This window comes from Neofelis nebulosa, chromosome 17 (genome assembly GCF_028018385.1).
Source record: "Neofelis nebulosa isolate mNeoNeb1 chromosome 17, mNeoNeb1.pri, whole genome shotgun sequence".
Taxonomy (NCBI): Eukaryota; Metazoa; Chordata; class Mammalia; order Carnivora; family Felidae; genus Neofelis; species Neofelis nebulosa.
In genome coordinates this window covers 43,429,835-43,453,738 of record NC_080798.1, presented here as the reverse complement: position 1 = coordinate 43,453,738, position 23,904 = coordinate 43,429,835, and the positions used below count along the sequence as shown (strand labels likewise).

The window sequence follows — 23,904 nt, the reverse complement described above, 5'->3', positions numbered from 1 at the left end:
ACAGGCACCACAACAGAGTGGGTTCAGGGAGTAGGGAAGTCCTTGTTTCCCTTGTCCCTGGATGATGAAAGCTCTGGAGGGACAGAGGAAGGGTAGAGAGCCTGTTTGTCCAGCCTTGGGTGTGGGCCTCCCTCGGGCCCTCTTTGAAACAGGCCCGCCATTCTGAAATTCCACACACACACCCCCCCCCCCCTAGAATTCTTAACCTTCTGGGGTTAACACACTCACGTGCCAGGTAGCTCTAGGAAGATGTGAGTCCTTTCCCTGGAGCCCTGCCTCCCGAAGCAGCAGTCTGCCTGTTGGGGGGCCTGGGGGCAGCGCACAGGGTTCAGTCAGATTTGTTATTACAGAGAGGAGAGGCAGCTTGGGGAGAGAAAGGACTTGCTGTTTAGTATCACAGGGCAGCTGCCTGAGTTTCCTGCCTCCTAGGCCCCAGCTCTTCCCCTCTGCAAGAATCTCCTCTCTCTTACTACCCAGCCCCCAAGGAGCTCCTTGGGTTCAGCTCAGCCACCTCCGTAGGAAGCTGCCTGAGCCGAGAGAAGACCCAGAAGCCTCGTGTTCCTTGATGGGATTCTGCTGCCCCCTTTTGGCCAAAAGCTCACGCTCTTACCGTGCCTTATCCTGCCAGCTTCCTCTGTCTGCAGGCTACCTCATGCTAGCTGCTAGTGAGCCACTCTCAGGACTGGGACCTTTGGGCTTTCTCTAGGCCAACTCCACAGTTCAGCTCCAGCCTGGACCCATAGCTTCCAGGCCCAGGGCACCCCCAAGCATCCAAACTGGACCTCCTCAACGATACCCACTACCCTCTTCCTCTGCTGTTTTGCAACCCCAGTTTCAGTCTCTGGGCTCTCTTCCACCTGAATTTCCAGGGCCAAAACACAGTTGGAATGCAGATAGACCAGGGTCAGGAAGGGCCATAGCCAGAGAGTGCTGGAGCAGAGGGTCAGGAATGCACCAGGCCAGGCCATGTAGGAAAGGCATTTTGCTTTTTTATTTTCTGTAAAACTCTGTAAATAAAATATAAAACCAAGGGATGTGGCAGGACACTGATTTGTGGCAAGTGTGCTGAGCCGAGGCTGGGAGGCACTTGACTGCAGGCACTGACTCTACCAACCCAAGGGCAACAGAAGAATATATTAGATTTTCATTGATAGGAATCTGTGGGGGAGAGGTGTCTGGAGCCAGCCCTCACCCTCCCTGCCAGTGCCTGGTGAGCCCTGAAAGTGAGAGGAAAGGGCACTGGAAGCCAGTGGGTAGGAAATTTAGAATGCTGTGCTGGCCATGCTGCCAGGCCCAAAGATGCGGGGCAGGGCGTCCAGTGATTCCTCCAGCCGTCGATGGGCAGACTGTCCCTCTTCCCCTGTAATGGGTAAGGATGGGGTTAGGAGCGATCCTAGCCCCATCTCGGCCCTCCCATCCGTGACTCCACTCACTCCTACTCCCATCAGTCAAACTGTTGTGGAACTCTACTTGACCTGTATCTCCCATCCCCCAGCCTCACCACACTGTTGCAGGCTCTGTCGAGCGGCTTCCCTCACAGCTTCTGTGTCTGTTTGGCACAGGTACACCAGGGGCTCAATGCCCTCAGGAGCCTACCGGGGGAGGGAACATTGAGGTGGGCCCAGTGGAGCAGGTGGGAAAGGCCCACAGCCCAGGGCTGGGGGAACTGGGAGGGGCATGAAGTGCAGGGGTTGGCAGGCATTACCTTGATGCAGCCCAGGGCCAGGCAACCAGCCACTCTTGTCTGTACATCCTCATCCTCGAGTTGGTCCAGGAAGCACAGTAGGGCCTGGGTAAGGGTGGGAGGGCAGACTTAGCCAGACACTGGGAGCCTGGGACCCCAAGCCTTTTCCTCAAGAAGGGCCTGCCTGACTCTCACCCTTTCCCTAAAGACGGGGCCCAGTGACAGGCTCCGGAGCTGGGTGCTGACAGCAGCCATGACCTTGTTGTTGCCATGGACAAGCAGGGAGCTGAGGGCCCGAAGCCCATCCCTTTGCAGTCTCCCCTCAGGAGCCAACCTCAGGGCCTTCAGCACAACAGCTTGGTCATCTGAATTCAAATTCCGCACCAGTAACACTGAAAGAAGAAAGGAGAGTTGGGACAAGGTAGCAGGGCAAGGAACCTTGTGGGGTAGGGTCTTGTATACTCATGTTCTCATCCACACCCACAGAGTCAGGCCCTTTGTGATCAGGGCCTCTGGCTCACCCTCCTCGGCGGTCTCAGTCACATAGGCCTCCATAGAGGGGCTGTCCAAGGCTTCGACATAACTCCAGAACTGGAAGATGGTGAACTGCTCTCCAGGGCCTGTCTGGGGCCTCCTGGGCAGCTTCTGCCCCAGGGCATCCTCCAGGAACTTGACACACACTGTGGGAGGCAGTGCTGCAAGCCTCAGGGTTTGGGTGGAGCCAGACCCTTAGAGGGAAGAGTGCTCCCATCCCAGGTTCAGGTCCAGGGGCCCCCCATCCAAACCCTACCCTTCTGGGTCCTTCCATGCAAAGAAACAAGACTTCATTATTTCCTCCCACTGCTCAGCTCAGCAGGTCTGTGTAGGCTGACCTGGCTTTTCCTGAGATCCCATCACTAGGGATCCAACAAAGGAGGTAAGAGGGGGCAGGTAGGCAGCCCACTCACCAGCCTCAGCTAGGCCTGGCTGGCGCAGGGAGAGACGGGCACTGTATTGATTGCAGAAGGTGAGGAGCACTCTCTCTACGGGGCAGATGAAGGGGCTGAGTCCCTCTGTGCACTGGTCCCAGAAGGTGAGGAAGCTGGGCCGAGAGGCTGAGAACTGCACCACTACGAGGAGGTGCAGACAACCATCAGCAACAGAGCAGGCAGGTGGGCAGACAGGCGTGCAGATGGGGCTAGGTAAGGGAGGAGCTTCAGGGCAGACAGAGCCCTTACCTTCCTGGGCAGAGGTGGCAGGGACTTCCCATCGTCTGCTAAGCTCACATACGGCCTCTAGCACTCTGGCTTCCCTCAGCAGCCGCTCCAGGGCCCATGCCTCCTGGCAGCGCAGGGGCCCAAATGTGCCCAGTTTCTGGAGAATAGGGATGGCCTTATCTCAGGATGAAGCTTGGGGAGGGTGGAGCCCAGGGACTACAAGTCCCAGCATGCATGGAGAGGATGGGGGAAGCCAGAGTATGGGAGGTGTTCCACTCAGCAAGAGCCAAATGCTAGAGCCCTGGGGCAGTGGGGAGTGGAAGTCAGAGGAGGCATGGAGGGTCAGTATTGAAGTGCAGGGCTCCCTGGGGTAGGGGATTACAAAAGGAGGGTGTAGAGAATACCACTAGCCTCACCAGCAGGAGGCGGCTGCAGTGGTACAGGTGCTGGACCAAGGCAGCGTCCAGAGCTGGACACTCCGTGCTGAGGGGGCGGGCACTGGGTAAGTCGAGGCTGTCCTCAGCCCCAGGCTCCAGGCTGTTTGGGGGCCTGAGAGAAAAAGGGGGTCAACCACCCCAGGAGCACACATCACCATGTGGTCAACAGTTTATTTTTATTAAGGTCCCCCCCCAGAATGGAAGAGCAGACGATACACAGACAACAGACAATGGGTAAGTTCACGGAGGACTTCCAGAAGGAGGAAGAGACTACGACCAACAGGTGTTAGTGGGGGTCTCCAGGGTTCGTCTGTCTTTTCCCACCTCCAGCTACAACTTCTGGGACCACCAGGGCCGCCGGGGTTGGGATGGCTGGGAGTAGGGTTGCAGGCGGGATGGTCTATATAATGTGGACTCCAAGGGATTGTGGCCCAAAGGGTTCAGGGCACAGGGCCCTAACCTGGGCAGCAGCAGAGAGAGGACAGGCCAGGCAGGACTCTTAACCAGGAATTGGCAAAGGCCACTCTGGGACAGAGAGCCAAGGGGCTGGGTTCTCGGGGAAAACCTGGGTTGAGACAGAGGGGGTTGGTGCTGAGGGACCCAGGGTGCATGGAGAGGCACCAAAAGGGCTTGTTCATAGGGTAGGTCCAAGGTGAGTCCAAGGGAAAGAGGAGGAGCTGGAGGATCACAAGCTGATGGGGACCAGCAGGAGAGGCAGGCATTGCCTGGACCAGAAGGAGGGAGGTCAGAAGCACTGAGGATACAGATGGGGTTGGAAACAGGCATCAGGGACACATGAGGACTACATGGGGTGAGGGGTGGGGGTGTCAAACACAGATGCACCTGCTGGCAAGTGTATCCCCTCCTGCCACCTCCAGTCTTGCCACTCTCCTTGTGTGCTCTACCTGGCTCCACCTCACCTGTTCCCCTTTCTGGCCTTTCCCCTTCACTTGGCACTCCCCTCACCTCTTCCCCCTCACCTGTCTCCAGGACTATCGATGTCTTCATCTTCATCCTCATTGAGGAAGCTGAAGCTCTCCAGGGCATGCTCCACAGTGATACTAAGGCTGGAGGCCCGGCTGCGAGTGAGGCCTTGTTTCTGCTGGGGTTGGGAAGGGAGTCAGTGCTACCGCCCACTGCCTTGCTGCCCTCCCTGCTGCAGCCCACCTGGCCCTCCTTACCATGAGCAGACTCTCCAGCCGGGTCACCTCCTGCTCTAGGCCCTGCAGCTCAGGGAACTGGCCACGATAGTCATCCAGGGCAGCCATTAGGGCCCCTAGTGCCTCTTCCAGCCTCCTATCCCCAGCCCCTCCAGCTGCTCCTGGAACTGGGGCCTGAGTGGCCACAGCCAGGCTAAGGTCTAAATGCTGGGCCACAGGGGCTACAGGTGAGAGAGGGGGACTTGGACTCTGAAGGTCCGGTTCTGGGGAATCTGGGGATGGACTTGTGAGCGGTTCGCAACTGGAACAGGCAGGACTTGGGTAGGAGGGGCTGGGGGCTACAGGGTCTGCCTGAGTGCAAGGAGTGGAAAATGGGTAGCTACAGGACTGGGTGTTGGTGCCTGGGAGGGTAGGGTCTGCCTTTGCAGAGGAGCTGGGAAGCATGGCATGGTCTAGAAAAGTGGAAGAGCTTACAGTTATAAGGGTGGGGCTTGTGACAGGATGGGTGGGGCTCCTAGTGGTCTGGACTGGGTCCTTAGCCTTGGGGGTAGGACTCGTAGTGGTGTGAGTTGACATCCTGGCTTTGTGAGCAGGGCTTGTACTTGCATGGGTGGGGCTTGTAGTGGCATGGGTGGGGCTTATAGTGGCATGGGTGGGGCTTGCAGTAGTGTGGGCAGGGCTTATAGTGGTTTGGGTGAGGCTTGCAGTGGTATGGGTAGGGCTTGTTGTAGTGTGGATGGGGCTTGTGGTGGTCTGGACTGGGCCTGTAGTATTGGTGGTAGGACCTTCAGTAGTGAGGGTGCAAAGCATTGGCTTGTGGGTGGGACTTGTGGTGGTCTGGACTGGGGCTGTGGCACTGGGAGTAGGGCTTGTAGTGGTGAGGGTAGAGACCATGGGCTTGTGGGTAGAAGCTGTGGTAATATGAGTGAGGCTTGGAGCACTTTGGGTAAGGCTGATGTCATTATAGGTAGATCCTCTGATGGTGTGGGTAGGGCCTGGCAGTTCAGAAGGGCTAGAGTCTGTGATCTTGTGAACCAAATCTAGGTGTGCAGACAAAGCAGGGTCTGTAGATATGTGGGTGGGGCCTGTTGTACTGAGGGTAAGGCTTGTGGCAGAATGGCAAGGGTCCACAGCAGGAGGGACAGGACCAGGTTGCTCCCCATGGGTGGGATCTAGGTGTGCAGGCAGGCTAGGTCCCTGAGCTAAGCATTCTAGGCCCAGAGCCTCCACAGAAGCCTCAGCCAAGGCAGCATCCACACTGGCCTCACTGATGTGGCTCAGAGTCCGGCTATAGGGGGCATGGCCATTGGCCAGGGCTGGGGCCGTGATCCCCTCTTCATCCACAGGTGCAGAGGTGGGGGTCTCAGGCCTACGGAAGGTGACTTGAATGGGCAGAGGTTCAGGTTGCTGCACCAGAGGCCTGGGAGCTGAAGAGTGGCGGGCAATGCCTGAAAGCTGGGGGCTGGATGAGTCGTCTGAAGATTCGGATGACAAGGACCATGCCGTCCCATTCTCCAGCTCCTCCTGCCGCCTCAGCATATTCTGGGAGAGAGGAAAGGGTGCTTCAGGACCACCCCAGGGAGCCCCTGGAGGATGGTGGGGCCTAAGCCTGGCCTGTGACTCACATAAAAGGCCTGTTCCCGAAGTGAGGGCGTGTCTGGTGGGCTCTGGCTATAGGTGGAGAAGCGTTTGGTGACTGTGGAGGCCTTGTTGACAGTGGAAGCAGTTGAGGGCTGGTCATCCTTGTCGAAAGGGCTGGGGAGGTAAGAGGCTTTTAGCAGGTGCCACAGGCCCCTTGGTCCTGTCCCCAAGCCACTCAACAACACCAACCTCCATGTGACTTCCAGGCTGAGCTTGATGGTGCCGAGGTCATTGATGTCCACAGCCACAACTTGGGGCAGGGCAGCAAACAGGTCCTTGGTCTCGCAGGAGACACTGCCTACAACCACATGGTTGGCCAGACCCTTCAGTTCTGTCACCTGTAGCCAAGAATACATCATAAGGTCACAAGGGTATAGGGATCATGAGGTTGTGGGAGATCAGAGGTCTGAATATGCATAGACGTTATGTGATAGTCACAGGGTCATAGGGCTATGACAAGGTTGCAGGGATTGGAATTCTCTGAGTGATGAGGCCATGGAGGATTGAAGCATCCTGGGAGCATGTGGATTGCAGAGGTCTAAGGTCATTGTGGCCATGGGGGTCACAGTCTCATGAGGGTTTAGGGAGTCAAATATTTACAAGATTAAAAGATCATAAGAAAATCACAGAGTTATGAAGGACATGGGGATTACATATTCACAGAGCCATGAAGCCAGCTGGGAGTTACAGGGTAAGGGTCTTAGGGTCATGAGGGGTTCACGGGTCAAGGAGTCACAGGATCATTTGACCTGTGGTCCTGGGCAGACACATCACCTTGATAGACAGGAATTCCGTGAGCAGAGGAAGAAAGACGGTTTCCTCGCTGTCCCACACCTGCTTTCCGCTACCCTCAATTCGGCCCCGTAGTTTCCAGCGTTGACGCCCATATTTCATGCAGATCTAGGTGAACAGGCAAGATGAGGCAGCCCCTGGTGTTGTGACCCTCTCATTCCAGCCCTTCCTTGCCATTCTCATACCTCATACTGATCCCCCACACACAGCCTGGCGAAGCCAGCCAGCCCTAGGAGTAGAGGAGGAGATGAGCCATGGTGAGGGGTCTCAGGCACACAATCCCCTCTCCCTAGCACCAGTCTGTCCCCATCACTTAGTACCTTTCATCCGGAGATGGAACTCGCCCAGCTGTGCTTCCAGCTCACTCTCCAGCAGACACATGCTCTGGGAGGGGTGGGCAGGGACAAGAGCGGATCAAGAACCAGTCCTCTCTCACCAGCTCTGCTATACCCTGTGCCTCTGCCTTCTGGACACCCATCCCTCACCTCTGTGTACTCGCGATGCCCTCGAGTGGCTTCGGCCAGGCTGTCCCGGGCCTCTCGGCTCCCTGGAGATCCAGTGCTGTAGGCACGGATCATGTTGTAGGCACCATCCCGGAGACGCCGCTGGACACAGTATGCTTCATACAGCTCATCAATCTGGGCAGGTGAGTGGGGTGATATTGGGGGAATTGAAACTCACTACTGGGGTTGCTCACCCAGGACCTAGCATCCCCCTATCTCCCACCCGCCTTGTGTGCACACTGCACACATGTGCATGCTGCACATATACCTTGCTGGCATGGAACTCCAACCGTCGCAGGAAGCGTTCAATGGACTTGACTTGCTGAGGGAGAGGTATGTCAGGAGGGGCCGGAGGCCCCAAGCCCTTACCCTCCCCAATGAGCCAAACTCTTCTGTCACCATTCCCTACACACTTACCTTATCCAAGTCATACAGGAAGCCCTGCGGGGGAAGATGAGAGGGGACACTTAGGAGGCATGGGAAGTATTCCAGCAGGGGCACATGTCTACCCAGGCCCATCTAACTCCTCTTTCACAGCCTTCCTCCCCCTCATACCGCAGGCCACAGCCACTCCAGTCAAAGTATGGACTGACCCATCTTCCCTCATGCCTGGCCTTAGGTGCATGTTAGTGACATAGGGTCTGGTCCTCAAGACCCCTCCCATACCCATCCCCCCATCTCTTCCCTTGGGATCCCTTCCCCGGGCCCACTCCCTTTCCTGCAACCCCTAGGAAGAGGTTCCCTCTACCAGGGAACTCCTATTCTTCAAGACCCAGCAGAAGCGTTTCCTGCTCTGGGAAGCCCTGACCTGTTTCCAGAGAAGAACCATGACTCTCTATCAGAATTACTACAATATAGTTTCCTGTCATCACGTCTGGGGGGGGTCTGACCCACCCCACTGAAAGCTCCAATGGGCAGACACTGGGTCCCAGACAGAAAGCGTACAAAACCTGGGGAAGGTGGGGCTAGAAACCTGCCCAGCCTTTCCTGATATCCCGTATTCTAGTCACAACTGGGCTAAATCCAGGGCATCCTTGTCAACCCTTTACTTACCAGCCGGGAATTCCTCTTGGACTCCCTAATCTGTCCCTGGAGTTTCTCCTGTTCCTGCTGGTGCACTTCCAAATAGGCCCTGGGGAAAGGAGTGACTGCAAGAATTAGCTTACCTTTCCAGCCTCCAGCTGCCCAGGGTACAAGCAAGCAGTGGAAAGAAGATAGGAGACTGGGGAAGGCTCCTACTAGCAGGAAGGGGATGAGGGCTTAGGGAGGAGTCCTGGGATAAGGCATTGGGAGGCGTTCCTTACGTCAGGCCCTGCTTGAGCGCAGTGTACACCAGGTCCAGCCGCTCAGGCTGTGGGACCTTAGGGGCTGGGTGCGCCACGGAAAACATCCTGGACACTCGGGAGAGCGCTGGGGGCTTCCGTGGGGGCCCCGGGGGACTGAAGGCCGGGAAGCTCCTGGAGAAGAGGCCACACTCAGAAAGGTACGAGAAGGATCCCCAATCCCTCACTGCACACCCAGCTCCAGCCCCGTCACACTCGCTTGACCCCATTAGCCCCTCTCTGCTGCGTACCTGGGGCCCCGCTCCTGGCTGCCGAGGACGCCTGCGAAGGACTGGCTCCTATTGACCCGGGCGCTGAGCAGGCGGCGCTGCGGCCGCACCGACAGGGACATCATGGAATGAGTCCGCGCGGGGCTCCCTGGGGGGTGGCGAGGGCGGGTGTCCAGCGCCAGTCAGGCTTTTGAAGCCCCCTCCGGAGGCCCAGCCTCTGTATCTTAGTCCAGCCGGATACCGCCTGACGCCGGGAGTCCGACAACCCTGCCGGCCCCAGCACTAATGACAGGGCGGCCGGGCGACTCGGCCTCGGACTCAGCGTGGCCTGGGCTCGGCCCCCACTTCCTGCAGAGGTGCAGGCTCCGCCTGTCCCGGGGCAGGAAGGGGGGTCGCGCGGGGACCCCCCTCCCCCGCCCCTGGCTGGGAAGGGGCAGGAAAGGGGCGGGGCGCATGAAGAATGTGCGGAAGCGCTTGTTTACCCGGGGGCGGGGCGGGCTCCCCAGCCCTGCCCCTGACCTCACCCCCTATCTCCGCAACAGTGACCAGGAGCTCCCGCGCTCCAACCCCGCGAGGCTGCGGGAGGTCACCTGGCGAGGTGAACGCTCTGAGCCTAGCGGAGCTGCCCAACAGGCCCGGCAGGCCCAAGGTTGGCTCCCGCGACCCTCCCGCCCCGTGTAAACTGCTCCCCTCCAGCCCCCACCGGGGATGCCAGAGCCCAGCAGCCTGGGGATTCCCAGAGTCGGGGGCAGCGACAAGAAGTGCCCTGCCTCCTCCACTTTCCTGCGGCTCAGGCCTGGAAACTTAGTCATAGATGGACTCCTTCGCCCGCGCCCTTAGCGGGAAAGGATCCTCCGCAGACCCCCACCCAGATCCGGCGAAACACGTGCCCCTGTCCCCCAGAGTCCAGCCCGCACCCCCTGGGGCCAGCCTCGCAGCCATCGCAGCCTCAGGCCGGGTCCTACCTCTCTTCTTGGCACTCATGGTAGATCCAGGACAGCTCCCCACCCCCTGCGTTTGCCCTCCCACCCCTACGTCCCCACAGGCCCAGGGCCACTAGGTGCTGGTCGAGCTGGGCTCCGCGCTTGCTCCCAGCGACTCTGGCTCGGGCTTCAGCTCCTCCCGGCGCCGCCCCCCGCCCAGTTCCTGCCGCCTGACTCAGCCCGCCGGGATGGGCGGGACCGGCTGGACCACTGGGCGGGGGCACCGCTCAAACTGAGCGGCCTCTGGGAGGGGTACTGGGGGCTCCCTTCGGGGAGGATACTGAAGTGGGTCTTCTCAGGTGGGGTTCGGAGTTTGGGTAAAGGGAATTGAGCCCGGCGGTGAATAAGGAGGGATAAACAGAATGAAGACCCTGAGCGGAGGCTGGATTGGATGCAGTTAGAATAAGGGGCTCATAGAGTGGCTGTTGAGGGGTATTAGAGGGCTGAGCACACACAAGGCTGGGAGTTGGGGTTCTGAGTATGCAGACTGGAAAGTGGGGCTGAGGGAGTAGAAGGAAGGACTGTGGGTGCCGAGTGGATGGCCTGTGCCAATAGAGGGCAGAGTCAGGCACTGAGCATGAGGGGTCTGGGAAGCTGGGAAAAGAAAGAGGCTAAAAGTGTGGGACTGGACCAAGCTCATATTATGTGTTGCTGCCCCAAGAAGGAAGCAGAGAAGGAACTGGGTTCAGAGTCCCATAGCCCATGCACTACCCCATCCACAGAGGAGGTGATCATTCTAGGCACATCCTCCCCACCCTCAAGCCCTAGGGAAGAGGATCAGGTCCCAGTGCCCAGCCAGGGCTACCTCTCTGGTAGAAGCTGCATCCTACGGCGAGGCCCCCATCCTTCTGGCCACCGGCTCACATGGCTGAATCCCCTTGGTGTTGGCCCTTTCCCACCCTGAGTATTTTTTCCTTGAGTTTCCCTCATCCACCTCCAGCCTGAATAGAGGCTATCATGCCCAAACTCCAGTGGGCATTGGAAGGGCTGGGTGCTCCCTCAACCCATAAATACTCCTGCTCCTTGTTGCTCAGTTCTGCTTATTTTCTCCCCAAGAGGCTGGAGTGGGCCCAGGGGTCAGCATTTCCAACAAGCCCACCACCCCCCTATAGAATCAGATGCAAGATACCCAAGGACCCCAGTTTGAAATGTGCTATCCTCCTCTCTCTCCTTGAAGACCAGGTGCTCTGCACCCTACACTAGCAACTATGTATTCCTGTGGATTGCACGCCCCACACTGACCTTTCTGCTCCCATCCCAGTCTGCACGCCCCACACTGACCTCCCCCCCCCCACTGGCTCTGGAGTGCCCCTTTCCTAAATTGCAACCACAATGATGCCAACCTTAAGACTCTCTGCATCACCCCCACCTACACTCTCTTCTACCTGAGACCTCTTGAAACCTCAGCTCATTTATTCAACTATTCACTGAGTGGCAACTCTGTGCCAAACATGTGCCAGTCACTAGAGATACAGCCCGGAATTTCACAGACACCATCCTGCACAGAGCTCACAATTGGCCTCTGCTTCCTTTCTCTCTGCCAGCTCCCTCCCACCTTCTCTTCCCTGCACATCCTTCTCTCCCCTGCACATCCTTCTCCCCAGCCTAGATCCACAGGCACCACACTCCATAGCTCACCTGCTGCTAATATGCCTAGCACTCTGTGCTTCTCTCCTACCTGGCAGGAAACAACCCTGGGCGACCCAATGCCCTGCCTTCTCTACACCTGCACACAATGGCAGGAGCCGCCAGAGGTCTTTGCACAGCAGCTGAGCTGGAACCACAGAGCAATTCTCTCAACCTCAGCCAGGTGCTCATTTCCCACCCAGGAAATCTCACGTGTGGCCCTACTCATCTTTCTTCCTTCTCATAGACAATGAGTGTTTCAGACTTCCTCCGCAAGCCTTAAACAAGTTCAAGTCACTTGCCCATAAAAAACTAAAACAACCCTGGAAACTACCCAAATGCCCATCAGTAGATAATGGAATGCTATACAACAAAAAGAACGAACAGTATACATCTGCACACAAAAATATGGATGAATCCCACAGACATAAAGAAGAAGCAATACCACAAGAGAGGACCTATGTATGGTTCCCTTGATATGAAGTTCAAAAACAGGCAAAACTCATCTATGGTGATAGAAGTCAGAATACTAGTTACCCTTTGGGAGTAGTTACTGGAAGGGGACACAAGAGGGTTTCCAGGGGGCTGGTAATGTTCCATATTTCCTCATCTGGGTTCTATTTCCTGGTCCTAGATGGGTGTATGTTCCCTTGTGAAAATGGATTGAGCTGTACACTTTGGACGCTCACCCTCTCTGTAGATATTTTTAATATAAAGTTGGCTTTAATAACTCCAACAAGAGGGGCGCCTGGGTGGCTCAGTCGGTTAAGCGTCCGACTTCGGCTCAGGTCATGATCTCGCAGTTTGTGAGTTGGAGCGCTGCGTCAGGCTCTGTGCTGACAGCTTGCTCAGAGCCTGGAGCCTGCTTCAGATTCTGTCTCCCTTTCTCTCTGCCCCTCCCCGCTCACACTCTGTCTCTGTCTCTCTCAAACATAAATACACATTAAAAAAAAAAAAAAAAAAACTCCAACAAGAAATTATTCCTCTGTGGACCCCATTTCTCTTCCCAGTGACCCCATCCATCGCTCCATTTGGCCCTTTCATAATCAAATTTCTCGAAGAGACAGATGTCTACCTTGATTTCCTCTCCACAACTACGCAGTCCTCTACCACCCTGGGCTACCTTCCACACCCACCACTCCCCTGACTGGTCTGGACAAGGTCACCAGTGACCTCCCTGTTGCTGAATCCAGTGTCCAAGGTTTAGTCCTTCTCGTGCTTGATCTCAGTAAAGCTTTTCACTTTGTGGCTCTCTTTCTCTTCTTTGAGCCTTTTCTTTCCTTGAATTTCAAGAGGCAACAACATGCTCCCGGTTTTCCACCTATCTCTCTGGCTGTACATCTTACTTTCCCACAGAAGATCTCATCTTTCTCATCATCCCGGAATTGGCCTCATCCTCCTCACTCTTGGGCTGGGTACATCTCCCACACCTCAATGCCCTCGAAATGTTGCCAGCTTACTTATCTCTTCCTCACCCAAACAGCTCTTCTGAGCACCAGGCCTATATATCCAACTGCCTGCTTGTTGCCTCCCCAGAAGCTAAGCAACAATGCAGAGTGGGCTATTAGGGGTGTGCTGAATTTGAAGTCCTCAAGCTGGATTCACCAATTTCCTTCTCAAACTTGACTCTTCCCAGTCAACCTCTCTCCACTCAGCCACACGCTCTGGAATCTGTCCCCTCACCTCCATCCCCATAGCTAGAAATTGGGTCCAAACAGTCACCAACTCTCAGCTAGAACCCTAGTGGAGCTTCCCAATCAGCTCTCTGTCTCCACTGTAATCCACAATGATCTATTATTTTTGGTTTGTTTGTTTGTTTGTTTGTTTGTTTATGGGTATCCAGCATTATTTTACATGATTGCCTACTTTTTTTTTTTTTTTTTTTTTTTTTTTTTTTGTAAGTAAGCAAGAGTCTCATGCTGTACCGACTGAGCCAGTCTGGTGCACACCCCCCTCCCATTCTTTATTCAATAACAACAGTGCTCTTCTTAAAATGCCAGTCATCTGACAATGCCAAAAACTGTGATTTGTCAAGTGCTTTCTATAGGCCAAGCACTGTGCTTAATAACAAACATCATCTCATTTAATTCTGGTAACAACCTTATGGGGTCAATCCTATTAGCCCCATCTCACAGATGAGAAACGTGAGGCTAACTAGCTCTGTGACCTTGGGCAAGGCATTTCTTAACCTTTTTGGGCTTCAGATACCCCTCTGTTAAATAAGCCTAACAACAGCAACAACAGCAACTGCCTCACAGGGCTGCTGGGAAGATGAAATGAGATAGTTCTCTTTCTAGGCACTTGTAGGGAGCATCTGGGCAAGTGAAAATTGTATGTGGGGTAGGGAAGTTCGGGTGGACACACTGCCACATTGTAAACACAAAACAAATATTAACTGTTGTTGTTAACAATTATTAATGTGCCCAAGATTACACAGCTGGTAAGTGGTAGAGTCAGGATTCAAATCCAGGCAGTCCAACCACAGGACTCTTAAGTGCTAACATCCCTCTCTTTTGCCTCTTGCAAAACATCCATGGGTGACCCCCTATTCCAGGGATAAAGTCTAGGCTCTCTGACATGACCCCAAATAACCTTCAGGCTCTGTCCCTTCCCTCATATACCTTCTACCACTGATCTACTCAGTCCCCTTCTTCTCTCATGGTCTTTCTGTTCCAGCTACTGTGACCCTTTCTCTTTTTTCTAAAATTTTCTTTTTATTACTATAGTTAATTTTTTTTAATGTTTACTTATTTTTGAGAGAGAGAGAGAGAGAGAGAGAGAGAGAGAGAGAGGACACATGAGCAGGGGAGGGACAGAGAGAGAGGGAGAGAGAGAATCCCAAGCAGACTCCACACTGTCAGCAGGCAGCTTGACAAGGAGCTCGAACCCACGAACCATGAGATCATGACCTGAGCTCAGACGCTCAACAAACTGAGCCACCCAGGTGCCCCTGATCCTCTCTCGATACCTACAAGGCTCTTCAGCCTTTCAGCAGCAGCCTCCATTGCTCCTATACCCTCTTCCCATACTGTCAGCCTTACCAATTCCCTCTCCTTTTTCAAGTTTTACCCTACGGGTTCTTCCTCCTCCTGCCCTGGGTTGGTTCCTCCTTTTTAGGCGCCTCATAGCTTCCTTCCTCTGATCCTGGAAGCCACATAGTTCAGTTGTCAGTTCTCCTTTAGCCTCTGTCTTCCAACCAGACTGTGAACTCTGGGAGCAGGGGCCTGTTTGCTGGGTTCACTGCTGTGCCCTCTGGGCCCCGCACCAGAGAGATGAGGGAGGGGGCTGAGTATGAGTTCGGAGCTGAGTGAACTGGGCTGCCGGGACACAGGAAGAGCAGATCCTGGGCTGTTGGAGGGATAGATTTCAAGTCTGTGCCTACCCTAACTCCCCTACTCCATTTACAATTTTCTTTGTCCTTCCCCCACTTTATGATTATATCATCAAGTAGAGTTCTGCTCCCTGAGCATAGGGTAGGGTGAGGACCCCTGGGCTTCTGGGACTGAGTGGGTAGACTAGACTCAGAGTAGGCTAACTGTCCCAGCAGTTTTCTTTCTCTCTCTAACTAGGGCTCTGCTGCTACCAATTCCCTAGTCCCACCAATGTGTAATTGTTGGTCCACACTCTTGCCAAAATGACCATCAGAATATCCGTCTGAGTGACGATTTCAGGGGGGTGGAGGCAGGGTCTTCCCTGCTGCAGGGGAGAAAAGAAAAATTGCTGAGCTCCTCTGAGCTAAGTAGAGGGCCCACCTTAACTGGTGGGGGGAAGCTGGCCTCATACCAGCCCTGAAGTCTGTTCTGGACGTGGGACAGATCTCAGGTCCCAAAGATTATGGGGCCAGCAGCACAGCCAGCGTCAGGCAGCAAGGAATGGAACCCTGACTGCCTGCATGGCCCCAGATTCCTCCGCCCCCAAAACCCTCTACATGCCAAAAGTGGTGCACTTGTGTGGGACAGGAGGTCCCACCACCTGCACTGCCCAGCTCAGTGGTAGGCCAGGAGGGTCCAGCAGCCTAGCCAGGAGTCCCCCATCTAGCCCCGCCCAGGAGCAGGGCTGCCCCAGACAGAGGTAAACAGACACTAAAAATAGCCTGGGCAAGGGGAGGCTGCAAGGAGAATGGGGTCCCTACTGAACCTGTCCCTGTCTCCATAGCGACTGCCACCAAACCCGGCTGCTGACGTCATGCCGCAGCTGCCGGAGCCGGAGGGAGGGGTGTGCGCGCGGCCTGGGACCCCCCACCCCGGAACCAAGCAGAGACTCCCGGTGGCTTCACTTCCTGCCGGCCCCCTCCCTGGTCAGCTGGTCACATTCCCTGGCTGGAGGCTGGCGGCTGGCGGCATGCTGGAAGCCGAGTGGCTTCCCCTGGGCCAGGCCTGGAAGGGTCAGGAGTCTCGAGCCTAGCTGCAGTGAGAGGCAGGGGTTGACTGAGCCGCGCCCTCTTCACCTGCCTTTCCACCCAGGGTGGACCCAGCCTGGCCCCCTGCGGGCTCTCCTCACCCCCACTCAAATCCAGGCCTCTATCTCTGGCTGTTGCCTCACAGGACCCAGAACGGGTGGGTGGAAGTGGAAGCTAAGCCAAGCCTCCTTGTCCCACTGGAGTATTTTGTACTTCACTCTCTAATTCTCCTTTTCCACACCCCTTCTGTGCCACAAAGGTGGTAGTGCAATGGCAAGGTTTGAGGTCTTGGTCTAGTTCCCATTTCTCCCTAAATCAGCTGTGTGACCTTGAGAATACTACTTAACCTCTCTGGGCCTCTTTTTCAGCCTCTGCCAGATTGTCATAACCCTCCTCAGAAAGCTGTGCTGGTGCTGAATGCTGCAGGCCCGGGGTGAGGTCCCACAAATGGTGACAGGAGAAACTTTATTGTTATGTTTGTTATATTTAGACTGCACACAGTAGGTGCTCTGCCAGCCAGTCTGGACCTGAATTAGGATTAATCCAGTAGAACTGGCTGGACTGAGGCCTCAACAGGGAGAGGAGGACAGGGGGTGCTGAGGGCAGACAGCCAGATCCCTAGCCTTGGTAGGCAGCTCCTTCCCCCAAACAGTTCTTCAGGGTGCCCAAGCCTGGCTGCTTGCAGAGACCATGCATCAGCCTCCCATTCCCAGGGACAGGGTCTGTTCCCCCACCCGGCCAAGGCGATCAGCTTCAGCCGCTTGGGCAAAGAGCCGGGCCACAGGCCAGGATCGGCCACCTCGGGCCGAGCCCCAAATCCGCTTAGGCCGGCCGGTGTGTCCAGGAAGATTAGCTCATCTCCGAGGCTAGCCTGCAACCCTCGTCGCCCCCTCTCCATTCCCAGCTCATCCTTTCCCCTCCCCGCACCCAGCGAGGACAGCGGGGGCTCCCGGAGAGCGCCCTTGCCAGCGCCCAGACAGGCGTCTTGGGCCCGCCCTCAGGCCCGGCCCACCCTAGAGCCCCGGGGCACGGGCCGCCTGGGCCTTGCCTTGGGAGGGAAGAAGGCAGCGCGGCGCGCGTCAGGCCCAAAGGCGGCGGCTTTTGTGGGCGTCCTCCGCGCCCGGGGGGAGGGGAGGAACGCGGCCCGGGTCCGGGGGATGGAGCGACGTGGGACCGGGCCGCAGCCGGGGCAGCAGATCCGGGACCGATGCGGAGGCACCCGAACTGCCGCATCCGACCCCCGCCTGGCCCGTGGCCCCCCGAAACGGCGGTGACACTCACATGGCTGCGCTGGGCTGCGCGGACCTCGAGCTCTCCGTGCGCTCGTCCCTTCCCGGCCTGGTCGCGCCGCAGCTGCCGCTGTCCCCGCCGCCGGCGTCCGCCCCTCCCTCCGCCAGTCGCCCGCCGCCCAGTCACCCCGCTCCTCCCCCTCCCGCTGGGCCCCACCCACTGCGCTCGGGAGGCTCCGGGACCCAAGGAGGCGCCCACGGCTCGCTCCGCCCTCTCGGGTAACGGGGCAGGCCAGTGGCCCGCGGGGTCCACCAGCTTGCGGGGAGGCGGGGCCCTGGACGACGCTAGGGCGGTGGGAGTTCTTAGCGCTCGGGATTCGCGGGAATTGGGCAGCTGCTTGCAAAGCCAGTCCCATTCCTTCCCACGCAAATCCCAAAACAGGGTGCGCCGGAGAACCCCGCTTGCCTATCCCCCTTCTCAGAATCTGTGGTCTCCAGAGATCTTCCAGGCCCTCCTATCTATGACCATCCCGGAGCAGCCACTGCTGGGTTGGGTTGGTTGGAGGAAAGAATCAGGGCCAGTTTCGGGGACGGGAACAAGGGGTCCTGAAGCCTAGCCATTGGATACTTGACCGCGCATTCACTACTCACTGGTTACTAGCTCTGGGGAGCCTCAGGCCTTGCTCACAGAGTGCGGGAGGGTCTGGGTACCTGGGCTTGGACACATGCTGGCCAAAGGGGGCCAGAGCCAGTCCTTCCCAATAGGGGACTGGAATACTGACTCTCCCCTCCAGTGGGTTGAGGTGGAGCTGAGAGCTCTGGGTCCGTACCGGAAGGGTTTCACCCCGTAGTCCTTTACCTTTAGAGGGAGCACAGACATACCCGGGAGCAGGTTGAGGGACTTTGAGAGGTTTTTGACTATCTGCACCCACAGGGTTGGTCTTAAAAACCCAGAATTAGTGGTAGGGGGTAGAGGCCCTCAGGGACACAGAGGTCCCCTCCCTCACCAGCTCTTCCAAGAGACACACCTCATTCTCTCCCAGTTCTCCCACCTCCTGGCCCCTCCTCTTTGCCTTCCTTTACAGCACACCTTTCTCTACAGTCCTTGAACCTGGGGATTGCTTCCAGGGACTGGGTTCTCTTTATTTCCTCACCACACAACATCATCCAGTCCCAGGGCTTCAATCCATCCACTGCTGAGCGCCCCAAGCATTCCTCCCTACTCAGAGTCCTCTCCTATTCCAGAGCCTCTGGTCAACCTGCCAGATCACATGACCTTCCCCTGGGGGACTCTTCTTCCTTCATCCTCATATTTGCAAAGCACTTCCCTCCACTCAGGCTCCCACCTGAGCCAGAGACTCAACCTCTCCACAGCTCTCAAAACCGGCACCAGTTAGTCCCTGCCCACCTCCTCTGCAAGGCATCCACTGACCACCTTCTCTGAAGATTCTCTTGTTACTTTCTCTTTCCATGTCCTGTGGACTCCTACCTTCACGTCAGTCATCACCACCAGGCAGCATGTAGGCCCATGTGCCTAAACCTGCCTCACTGTGGGTCTCTAAGTTCTGTGGAGGCAGGGATCATGGAAGTCCTCATTACCACTGTCCCTGGCTTGTAGTGGGAATTCAAGAAATATTTGTCAGATGAGCCAGTGAAAGAATGAGTAAATGCATGAACCATGACATCCCCTCTCCTACTCCCACCTTCATTCAGCCTTCTAGTCCTATTGATCATCCTCCAAGACGTGTTTCAAATTCATTCCCTCCCCGCACCTCACCTCCCACTTCAAGTACTCTGTTTATTAATTAATTCAACAAACACCCACTGAGCACTGAGGGCTGGGAACTTGCTGGCTCCTGGGGTGGCGGTGAAATAGAGCTGTGCCTGTGACACTGCTCAGAGCTTTGATGAGGCAGCACTGATTGTAGGGGCTCACCAGAGCACTGTCCAAAGAATTCTTTCTCATTCTAGAATTCTGTAATTCCACTTCCAGAAAATTTCCACTTTTTTTTCAGGTTTTTTTTTAATGTTTATTTATGAGAGAGCGCAAACGGGGGGAGAAGTAGAGAGAGGGGACAGAGGATCCAAAGCAGGCTCTGTGCTGACAGCAGAGAGCCCGGTGTAGGGCTTGAACTCACAAACCATGAGATCATGATCTGAGTCGAAGACAGAGAGACACAACCAACGGAGCCACCAAGGTGCCCCATAAAAAATTCTTTGTTTTAAGTAAACTCTACCTCCATCATGGGGCTCCAACTCACTACCCCAAGATCATGAGTCACATGTTCTGGGCGCCTGTGTGACTCAGTCAGTTGAGTGACTTTGGCTCAGGTCATGATCTCATGGTTCGTGGGTTCGAGACCTGCGTTGAGCTCTGTGCTGACAGCATGGAACCTGGATCCTGCTTCAGATTCTGGGTCTCCCTCTCTCTCTGCCCCTCCCTCACTCACTTTCTGTCTCTGTGTCTCTCTCAAAAATAAATAAACATTAAATTAATTTTTTTACGTTTATTTATTTTGAGAGAGAGAGAGAGAGAGGGAGAGAGAGAGAATCTCAAGCAGACTCTGCACTGTCAGCACAGAGCCCCATGGGGGGCTTGAACTCATGAACCGAGAGATCATGACCTGAGCCAAAACTGAGTCAGACATTTAACTGACTGAGCCACCCAGGTGCCCCTGAAATAAATAAACATAAAAAAATTATTTTAAAGAGATGTATGCTCTACCAACTGAGCCAGCCAGGTGCCCCCAAAATTTCCACTTAAAAAAATTTTTTTTAAATGTTTATCTTTGAGAGGCAGACAGACAGACAGACAGAGCATGAATGGGGAAGGGGCAGAGAGCAAGGGAGACACAGAGTCTGAAACAGGCTCCAGGCTATGAGCAAGCTGTCAGCACAGAGCCCGACGGCGGGGCTTGAATTCACAAACTGTGAGATTATGACCTGAACCAAAGTTGGACACTTAACTTACTGAGCCACCCAGGCACCCCCAAAATTTCCACTTAAAAATTTTTTTTAATGTTTATTTTTGGGAGAGAGAGAGAGAGAGAGAGAGAGAGAGAGAGAGAGACATAGAATCTGAAGCAGGCTGCAAGTTCTGAGCTGTCAACACAGAACCCAGTGCAGGGCTTGAACCTACAAACCTTGAGATCATGACCTGAGCTGAAATCAAGAGTCAGACGCTTAACCGACTGAGCCACCCAGGCACCCTCAAAATTTCCACTTTTATTTAAAAAAATTTTTTTAACGTTTATTTATTTTTGAGACAGAGAGAGACAGCATGAACGGGGGAGGGTCAGAGAGAGGGAGACACAGAATTTGAAACAGGCTCCAGGCTCTGAGCTGTCAGCACAGAGCCCAACAAGGGGCTCGAACTCACAGACTGCGAGATTATGACCTGAGCTGAAGTCGGCTGCTTAACCGACTGAGCCACCCAGGCGCCCCAAATTTTCCACTTTTAATGGATAATTCCCTCGTCCTTCGCAGCCATTCTGTTCTGTGTCTGGCAACGTCTCTACATGGTCACAGTTGGTGTCTAGGCCTGGGCCACCATCTTTTCTGGCCTCCCTGCCTTCACCTTTATCCCTTATGGTTGTTCTCCACCTAACAGCTGGGGTGATCTTCTAAATCATAAATCAGGTCATTCTGGTTCACCATTGCCTTCAGGATAAGTCCACACTCTGTAGTGGAGCCTCTAAGACCCAGGAGGTCTGGACTAAGATGACCTCACCTACTCCTCTCCCATGCATCCTGCCAGCCTTTGCTGCTCTGGTTCCACTACACCATCCTACCTGTGGGTCCCTGAGCGTGGTCCCCACTGTCTAGCCTTTCCCTCTTGTCTCAGCTTCCCTTCTACTTGGGATGCTCCTCCCCTTATCCACTTGGAAAAAGATTCAAATGTCACCTCCTCCAAGAAACCTGTGTCCTCTGGCTTCCCACTCAACTCTTCTGAGCACCCGTCACTGCCTGTTGTCCTTGTCTGTGACCAGGCTTGGATTCTCATCCTGTGACCACAAGGGCCAGGCATGGATGGGGCCACAGTGAGCAGATGGGGCACCTTAGCCTTCAGCTGGCCCCTCCCCCTGCCTAGGTGCCTTGAAGAAGGTATAGTAGTTGACGGCTATGGGGTGCTGCAAGTCTCCCAGGCTTCTCCCCAACCACCATGAGCCACGTGAGGAAGGACACAGCTGAAACCCATTTCACAGAAGAGCCACCTGAGGCTCAGGGAAGGCAGGGACTTTCCACGGTTCTGTGGTTAGGAAGGGGCAGAGTCTGAGCTACAACTCAGCTCACTGAATCCCAATCAGTTTGGCTTTGTGTCAGCCATGATTCCCTGAGGACATACTCTGCTTGGCACTGGGTTGGGAGCTCAGGCAGAGCACCAAACCATCACCATTTCTAACCATGAGCACCGTAAGTTCACATTCCTGAATGGATGGGCTCTGGCCTGAGAAAAGTGCCTCTAATAGCAGAGGGTGGTGAGAACCACAGTGGGCCCTAGGTCCTCACGTATGGTGTAGCTAGTTCCACTTTCAGAAGTAATGCAGTTCACGTCCCCAAACCCAGAAAAATGTAGGCTTCCTTCACCCCAGCCCACAGCCTCTGTGGCTACAGCTCTCTGGTATGCAACTTCACTCCCCAGCCTTCTGTGAGGGGACAGAATAGAAGCCTGCCCTATACTGTGCCTGTGGCCACATGCCTTGAACAGAATGTGCGTCATTCATTCATTTGCCAGATATTCACCAAGCAGAACCTGCTATATGCTCAGTCCTTGAAGAAGTAGGGGGACCAGAGGTGAGACCATCCAGTCGGTGTTCATGGGGGCTCACTGTCAGTCAGGGCAGTTATATCCCTGAGTCTCTGTATCTCCTGTGTCACCAGTGTGAGAGAGAGAGAGACAGAGAGTGTGTGTGTGTGTGTGTGTGTGTGTGTGTGTGTGTGTGCGCGCACGCATATGAGAGAGAATGTGAGTATATGCTAGTTAGGAAGGGCTTTGCAGGGAAGGGGCCCTTAGCATGGAAAATTGTCGGGGCTCCCTAAGCAGGTGGAGGGTAGATTTTTGGAGAAGTGTCTTGGGCAGAAAGCACAACAGAGTTCAAGACACAGGAGGGAGGAGCTGTCCCCCGTGCTCTTGGGGAGCAAAAGCTTCACGTGGCTAGAGAATTGTGTATGTGTTGGGATGGAGCCAGTCATTAGGGACCTTGGGGATTGTCTAAGGATGATGGATTTTACCCTTGGGTGATGAGAAGCCTGGGCTTTAAGCTGCAGAATTTTGTGGTCCTATCTATGCTTTCTAAAACTCACTTAGGCAGTATATGGAGAGGGAAGGTAGAGGCAGCAATGAAGCAACTACCATTTTCCAGCCAAGGCATGGTGGCCTGCGCCCAGGTGGGAGCAATGGGGACAGAGAGAAGGAGACATTCAAGAGATGTTCAGGAGGCAGAATGCAGGGCTTGGTGACTGATAGGATGTGGTGTCTGGAGAGGGAGGCAGCCCAGATGATGCTGGGGTTTGGGGCATGGGTGATGGGTGGATTATAGTGTTTTTCAATGATGTGGGGAGGCCTAGAGGGTCACGTAAGCGAGAGGGTGTTGTGGTCAGTTTGGGCAGGTGGAATCTGAGGGGTCTGGAGACCATTCATCCAGGAGGAGGTATCCAGAAGGCAGCTGAACATGTGGGTAGAAGAAAAAGGGGTCTAGAGTAGAGACAGCTTTTGGAAGGGACAATGGTCAGTTGGCTCACTAAGAGGTCAAGTAAGAGAGGGCCCAAGGTGCCATACCTTGCTAGAACACTTCAGTGAATAGTGGGGGCAGATGACGACTCCAGAGGGAGGACATAGAGGCTCGTAGGTATGTCTGTATCTGCAACCAACCTCCACCTCCCTCTAGCCTCAGGTTGGACTCTACTTCCCAATGTGTGTGTCAAAGGGCAAGGGCCAGGGATGCTGCTCCATGTTCGAGTGGCTTTACCACTCTTACCTTGTGGTTCCTGAAGCCACTTCTCTTTTCTGATGCTTTAACTGAACCCATTCATTCACCCATTAAAATTGCAATTTGGGGGCACCTGGATGGCTCGGTCTGTTATGTATCTGACTTTGGCTCAGGTCATGATCTCATGGAGCGTGGGTTCAAGCCCTACCTACATCGGGCTCTTTGCTGAGAGTGCAGAGCCTGCTTGGGATTTTCTCTCTCTGCCCCTTCCCCACTTGCCCTCTTTCTCTCTCTCAACAAACAAACAAACAAACAAACAAACAAAAAACACCCAAAAATTGCAATTTTAAGAGGCGTTCTGTCTTGTTAACAATCAATACAATGCAAATATAAACAAACACCAACAAGAAACTTTTTTTTTTTTGCCTCTGAGATTGGCAGTGAGAAATGATGTGTGAGTGGACACTCTCAAGAGAGTAGGAATTGGTATGAGTGTTTAAGACTAGTTATTTCAAGGGGGCACCTGGATGGCTCAGTCAGTTAAGCGTCTGACTTTGGCTCAGGTCATGATCTCATGGTTCATGAGTTCGAGCCTGCTATGAATCCTCTGTCCCTTGCTTGCTCTCTCTCTTTCTCCCTCTCTCAAAAATAAATGAACATTAAAAAAATACTATTTCAGTAGTTTCAGGATATCAAGTGCAAACCCCTCTTTCACCTAGAAGTACCACTTCAAGAAATTTATCCCAAAGAAAGAGTTGTACAGGCAAGAAGA

General features: G+C 54.8%; 1 protein-coding gene across 7 annotated transcripts; it reads right to left on the bottom strand.

Annotated features, from left to right (window-relative positions):
- Window positions 1–969: 969 nt before the first annotated feature.
- Window positions 970–17,370, bottom strand: RIPOR1 (RHO family interacting cell polarization regulator 1). Of its 7 annotated transcripts, none has more exons than XM_058707461.1 (22): window positions 17,255–17,369; window positions 8,987–9,113; window positions 8,718–8,870; window positions 8,467–8,545; window positions 7,831–7,854; window positions 7,682–7,735; window positions 7,396–7,548; window positions 7,231–7,294; window positions 7,096–7,139; window positions 6,893–7,018; window positions 6,308–6,456; window positions 6,103–6,232; window positions 4,499–6,019; window positions 4,298–4,419; window positions 3,297–3,429; window positions 2,902–3,037; window positions 2,632–2,793; window positions 2,206–2,364; window positions 1,880–2,076; window positions 1,706–1,789; window positions 1,502–1,592; window positions 970–1,360 (listed from the first exon to the last, which is right to left on the bottom strand). In XM_058707461.1, the coding sequence occupies exons 2-22, from the start codon at window positions 9,088–9,090 to the stop codon at window positions 1,263–1,265; spliced, it is 3,783 nt and encodes a 1,260-aa protein (XP_058563444.1). In that variant the 5' UTR covers window positions 9,091–9,113; window positions 17,255–17,369; the 3' UTR covers window positions 970–1,262. The 7 variants fall into 7 exon arrangements, with proteins under 7 accessions (XP_058563444.1, XP_058563445.1, XP_058563448.1 ...); XM_058707462.1 differs by having other exon boundaries at window positions 4,298–4,416; XM_058707465.1 differs by lacking the exon at window positions 17,255–17,369 and adding an exon at window positions 9,931–10,054.
- Between the last annotated feature and the right edge of the window lie 6,534 nt (window positions 17,371–23,904).